Source organism: Lampetra planeri, chromosome 40 (genome assembly GCF_965212315.1).
Source record: "Lampetra planeri chromosome 40, kcLamPlan1.2.h2, whole genome shotgun sequence".
Lineage (NCBI taxonomy): Eukaryota > Metazoa > Chordata > Hyperoartia > Petromyzontiformes > Petromyzontidae > Lampetra > Lampetra planeri.
In genome coordinates, this window is record NC_136146.1 from 5,602,616 (window position 1) to 5,608,615 (window position 6,000).

Here is a 6,000-nt window from a genome sequence, read left to right on the forward strand (position 1 = left end):
TGCCCATGGTCAGCTGTTATTTCCGACTCTCTCTTAGATCTCTCATGCTCACCCTCCTTTTCTAGTTACATGCTAATTTCTCACGTTAACATCATGCTAATCTCTCACATTCACATAGCTACTTCCATGTCCTCGTCTCAGAGGCCGCTTTCCTATCTTACAGTTACATGCTAATTTCTCACATTAACATCACTAGCCCCGGCCACTTCTTAATGACCCTTGGGCACCACTCATTTCAAACCTTTTAAAACAGCAGCCTCAGCAGCAGACCATGCTTTCCCACCTGATGACGGACGCTTGTGTTGCGCCCGAAACGTCGTGATTTATTTGTATTTTATACCTACGTGACTTTACCGATAGAACCAAAGAGAATGTGAAGGAGGTTGTCTGTTTATGAATGTTGCTTATATTCTATACAATAACAGGCAGCTCACCAGCCTGCACACAGCCATCATCACCACGAGGACAGAGGGGCACGAACACAGGGCCAAGGATGCGACGTTTATTCGTGACACGGGGGGGGGGGCACCTTAATTGAGAACACGCGGTGACGAGCGTGGGGGCAAAGGGGGCGGAGGGGGAGTAGGTGGCGTTGCTCCCAGCTGGTGCCAATCGAGTCGGCGTGTTTTACACAACTCTTATCCACTGTGGTACGGATGAACCGATATCGCAGATCCTATCATAGACGGTCGACTATTTTTGTCAATAATTTCGAACGCAAAGTTAACATTTAAATGCTGCCCTCGGCAAAGCCCTCCCGTCATCCCCACACTGCGCCACGGGCAAAGAAAACCCGACACGGACTCACGTGCGCCACGGGCAATTAATGTAGCCGGGTGGATCGGAGGGCGGTTGTTCGCAATGGCTTTGTCAGACACATCGAGCTGATGTAATTGGATATATGTTCCCCACAGTGAACATTTGGTCTCCACATTGTATTTGTACCCTCGGGGTAGGGGTTAGTGGTTCTGTCTTGGTAATAAAAAAAGAAAGCACAGATATAAACTCACACGCAAAGAAAGTTTACAATGGAAGGGGAACTCGCACACAGTAGTGAGCAGTGGCTTGACTGTCTTGGCCTGGTCACCAATGACTTCACAAGAAACCATCAAATACAAATTGGGAGTTTTCAACTAAATTTGGCAAAATCCAGGCTCTGACAGGTTTGACGGAACACTCATTGCACGGCGTATTGAAAAAAAATGCATCTGAAGTTTGTATTAATAAGTCATCTGTGACGTCAACTTCCAGGGTCGTTGTGACACAAGGTGGTGCGCGCTGCTCGCTGGAACATTTAGAAACGAAGATCTGTTCGTCTCGTGGTGACGTGGCAGCGCCGTTGGAACCCAACATGGGAAGGCAGTGGAATAAAAATAACAAACGCTCAATGTACAAAAATCGCCACATCAGGCACCGGACGCAGTCAAACCCAACAACAGGTGGCCCCCTCTGTGTGTCACGACAGGCCCCCAGGGTGACACCAGCGGGAGCAATGGGCCACAACACCGAGCCGTGCTCGGGGTGTAACAGTTCACCGCCCTGCAATCCGATAAGTCCTCAGGATTCAGAGAATACATCTGAATCAACCATAATTAGTTTGTTTACACTATAGTGAATGTACTGGCCTCTTGTGGCTGCAGGGGTCACACAAACCCATTACGTGCAACATACACGCATGTCAAACGTGCGATTCCTTAAAACCGCGAGTCGAGGCGCGCATAGTGAGCTTTAAGGAGCGACATTATCGAAATTGATGACTGGCGCCCAAAGAGACCCGCGGTGCGTGCCATGGCGGACGTGGACATGCTCCCAGCCCGCAGACAAGGCTTTGCGTTTAAGGCAATGGTGAAGGGACAGCGAGCGGTGAGCAGTGGTGGTTAGTGGTGGGTAGTGGTGGGTAGTGGTGAGTAGTGGTGGGTAGTGGTGGGTAGTGGTGAGTAGTGGCGAGTAGTAGTGTTATCGGCGCGGTGGGGGAGGAAACGGACGCGGAAGAAGAAGGAGGGGCACCGCCGCAGAGGGCAGATGGGACGGTGAGGATCGGTGTGGCGAGGGTGACACGTGAAGGTCTGCTAAGTCAACGTCTCCCCCTTGGTCACCTGCGGCGAGACGAAGACAAATCAGCGTGGTTATATTTGGCAAAGGTATTTTCTTGCGACCTTCCATGTGGGTGGGGAACGGAGGCATGGCATCTCCCCTCTTTGTGTCTCTCCTCAGTGTCTCTCCCGCGTCTCATATTTTGCATATCCTCTGTGTCTCACCCATGTGTCTCCCTTATATGTGTCTCCACTTTCTCCATCTCCACTCACTCAGTCTCCCCTCCTCACAGAAAAGTATTAAAATATAATAAGACAACCCAAATAGGACAGTGTAATATGAGATAGACCATTAACAAAACAACAAAATAGAGTCTCTACAAATGACACAAAAAAACAATCAACCCATGACTTGAGTTGTTACTCTGAATTATCACGATGATGTGTGGAACCGTGGGAGGATGCTATGCTTGAAGGGCCCATGATGTGTGTGTCTCTCACCGCCCTGCCTCCCCCCACCGCTCTGGTCACCCCCCCACCACTCCTCTTACCCGAGCCTCGATGTACTCCACGCGTCGCTCGAGTGACGTCAACTTCTCGTTCAGCACGGCGAGGCGGGCACGGCACGACATGTCTGCGCCGCGCACCAGCAGCCGGTGGGAGTGACGGTAGCAGCAGCAGTAGAGATGATGCCAGCAGCAGTAGAGACAACATCAAAGGCAAAGTGGGTTAGGATTCGGTATTTTCAAGACACCACAGCAACACCATCATCAGCCATGATCGATCCACTGCTGGATGAAGGCTTCCCCAAGTTGCCGTCAACTCTTACGATCCTGCGATGCAACAATCTGCCCATCACTTGTTGGCTACGTGTGGCTCTCATCGCTCCATCTCCTTGGTGGCCGAACCCTCGGACGTGTTCCATCCCTCCATAGCGCCATCACAGAAACACAGTAACATCACAGCGCCATCACAGACCACAGAGTAACATCACAGATCACATGGCAACATCACAGATCACAGGGTAACATCTCACAGTGCCATCACCGAAGGGGTAACTCTACCACGACTGTAAACACACAAAGGAGGAAGTCGATTTCTTACGACGGATAAACATCCCCGGCCGTGTTGGCGATTCCCATTGGCCAAAATCAGCATCACGTGATCTCGCCTGACCAACGGCGACCCTCGTAACAGAGCGCGCGCGCGCGAGCGCGCTGGGTAATGTAAACGGCGGAGGAATGAGGGAAAGATGGGGGGGGGGGTTGACGAGTCGGGGGCTTCGCGCTTTCTCGCACCGAACGAGTTGAGGAAGTCGGCGATCTTTTTGATGCTGCTGGAGATCACTTCGATGTACTCGCGATTCGCCCAGTCCTGGTGGATCTCGCGCTGCACGGGATCGAACTGGCCCGCCATTGTCGCCTGGGCTTTCAAGCCCCGCCCCGTTTACCACGAGCTCCGCCCCTCGCTGCAAGCCCCGCCCATCACTACAAGCCCCGCCCCTTCATTACAAGCACCGCCCATCACTATAAGCACCGCCCCTTCACTACAAGCCCCGCCCCTTCACTACAAGCCCCCGCCCGCCACTGCAAAGCCCCGCCCCTCGTCCCCAACGCTAAATCAATCGGTAATAAAAACCAGGCTTTTCAATGCACACACTTTTTTTGCATTCAATAGTAGACAACAAATTTGTTTGACCCCGGAATTAATCGAATTTGACGTGCTCAATAAAAGTGGGCGGCTTCCTTTCGATATGTTTAATTTTTTTTGATGCGAGCTTACACTTTTATTGAGCACATCAAATTTGATTAATTCCGGGGGTCAATGTAATTTCTTTTATACTTTTGAGTGAAAATAAAAGTGCATACTGTACATTGAAAAATCTCGGTTTTTATTACCTCATAATACTCTTTGGGTCTTTCGGTAAAGTCACAGATAGAAACATAAAAAATTCTATCTTCGTGACTTTAGCGAAAGACCCAAAGAGCATGAATTCCTGCAGTCACGAAAGCTTAAGTCAATATGTCATAATAGTTTGCAGTGCACTTGTTACTCTCGCACCGAGGAACAAGAGGGGAGCACAACGGCCGCTCAGGCGCCATGACGAGCGGTCATAGAAGAAGCGCCCCTCCCATTGGCCATAGGCTGCCAGCAACAGCCGCTGTGATTGGACCAGACGTTTGCCCACGTAGATGGGGAGGGGGGGGATAAAGTGTACGATCATTATACTGGTAGGAACGAAGTGAACCAGCCTACAATAGTTCTAGATTTGAAGCTTTCGTGACTGCAAGGATTCATATTCTTAGGTTTTTTCGGTAAAGTCACGTAGGTAAAACATCAATATTAATACAAATAAAATAAAAATCACGACGTTTCTGAGGCAACACAAGTCTCCGTCATCAGGTGGGACCGTCACAGCCGGATTAGCTGCATCAAGTGAGGCAATGATTCAAGATGTAATTCCTTAAAAGCAAGTTGAGGGGGGAGGAGAGGGGGGGGGCTCATCAGAATGTGGTAGCCAATGAATGGAACGTATCGGGAGGGAGGGGGGCGGGGCTCAAAGACGGCACGGAGTGCCACGTACAACGCATAAAATCTGTGATCTGATTCCATCTGTGAAGGATGTCGTTCCTGACTTACAGTATCCTGGAGTCTACAAATTGAGTTGCATTTGTGGTGATTGCTACATTGGAGAAACGAAACGTCATGTTTCTGATCGTGTCCGCGTGCACAAGTCAGATCTGAAACACGGCAGAACTGATTCTTCGGCTGTTGCCGGTCATTGCTACAACTCGGTGGGCTCTCATGAAATTGTCTTTTTCGAGACCAAGGTTTTCTGCAAACCTCCCGGCTACCATCAAAGGTTTGTACACAAAGCCATACAAATATACAAACACAGACATAATTTCAACCGTGATGATGGGTACAAACTTAGTAATCATTGGAAAGATGTTATCAACCACGCAAAAAAGACTTAATTACACTTTTTTGGACCATCTTATCTGACAGGCACTATTTTACTTTACCGAGTATTAACATCCCCAGTGTTTAACAGTACTCTCTTCATTGTTCAGCCAGCATTGGTATAAACATGGGCATTTTCGTTCTTTTTCTATCATGTGTATCAGGCCTCCCCTCCCCCTCTCTGTCCAATGCGTTGGCGTGTGCAGCAGCAACCGCGTCCACGCCGTCCATTCTTTTGGCCCCCCCCCTCCCGATGCGTTGTACGTGTAGGGGTGTTAGAGAGAGAGCCGTTATGCATGGCAGCTTATGGGAAACAAACACAGTGGGCGGGGCTACGTGAGTGCACGGGGGGGGGGGGGGCTCTCAACGACGTCCGCACCAGGCAGCCCGGGGCCCCACCCCTCAGCGGGGGTGGAGTATAAAGGGGGATGTGTCAGAGGGCTCGGGGCAGAATGTTAAAGCTAAACCAGTGAAGAGCGAAGATCGTCCAGCTAGAGCCCTGGACTCCCCTGGGACGCCGCCCTTGTCAGGGCCGCGCAGGACCGAGCCAGCGGCGTGGTCCCGTGAACCAGAGCCAGGACTCTGGGACTCCGGGTACCGTAGCCCGACTGACCAGTGTCGGGCCAGACAGCCTCCCCTAGCCCAGTAATTGGAGGATTAGGAGGCAGGCTAGGGGTAGCTAGCCGTGTGTTCCCAGCTATCCGGGTGAGGGGGCCGATACCCCCTCCAGTACTGTATGTCCCCAGTGACTGTTGTGAAATAAATACGTGTGCCTCTACTCCGGTGTGCACGCGTCCTCAACGGTACTACATACGTGGCACTCCGTGCCGTCTTTGAGCCCCGCCCCCCTCCCTCCCGATACGTTCCATTCATTGGCTACCACATTCTGATGAGCTCCCCCCCCTCAACTTGCTTTTAAGGGATTACATCTTTTAAGGGATTACATCTTGAATCATTGCTTCACTTGATGCAGCTAATCCGGCTGTGACGGTCCCACCTCATG

The 6,000-nt window shown here is 50.9% G+C and overlaps 1 protein-coding gene across 1 annotated transcript; it reads right to left on the reverse strand.

The window, feature by feature from the left end:
* Nucleotides 1-488: 488 nt before the first annotated feature.
* LOC144731792 (putative protein BRICK1) lies at nucleotides 489-3,554 on the reverse strand. The gene is made up of 3 exons (XM_078613027.1): nucleotides 3,332-3,554; nucleotides 2,585-2,667; nucleotides 489-2,096 (listed from the first exon to the last, which is right to left on the reverse strand). Exons 1-3 carry the CDS (start codon nucleotides 3,447-3,449, stop codon nucleotides 2,070-2,072), a joined length of 228 nt encoding a protein of 75 aa, XP_078469153.1. The 5' UTR covers nucleotides 3,450-3,554; the 3' UTR covers nucleotides 489-2,069.
* Between the last annotated feature and the right edge of the window lie 2,446 nt (nucleotides 3,555-6,000).

What these genes read in the sequence shown, in the direction of transcription:
- LOC144731792 (XM_078613027.1), bottom strand. Translation starts at nt 3,449, where the DNA reads ATGGCGGGCCAGTTCGATCCCGTGCAGCGCGAGATCCACCAGGACTGG. An exon ending in CGACTTCCTCAACTCGTTCG is followed by an intron (nt 2,668 to 3,331) that starts GTGCGAGAAAGC and finishes TGCGCGGCGCAG; the next exon opens with ACATGTCGTGCCGTGCCCGC. An exon ending in TGGAGTACATCGAGGCTCGG is followed by an intron (nt 2,097 to 2,584) that starts GTAAGAGGAGTG and finishes GTCTCGCCGCAG; the next exon opens with GTGACCAAGGGGGAGACGTT.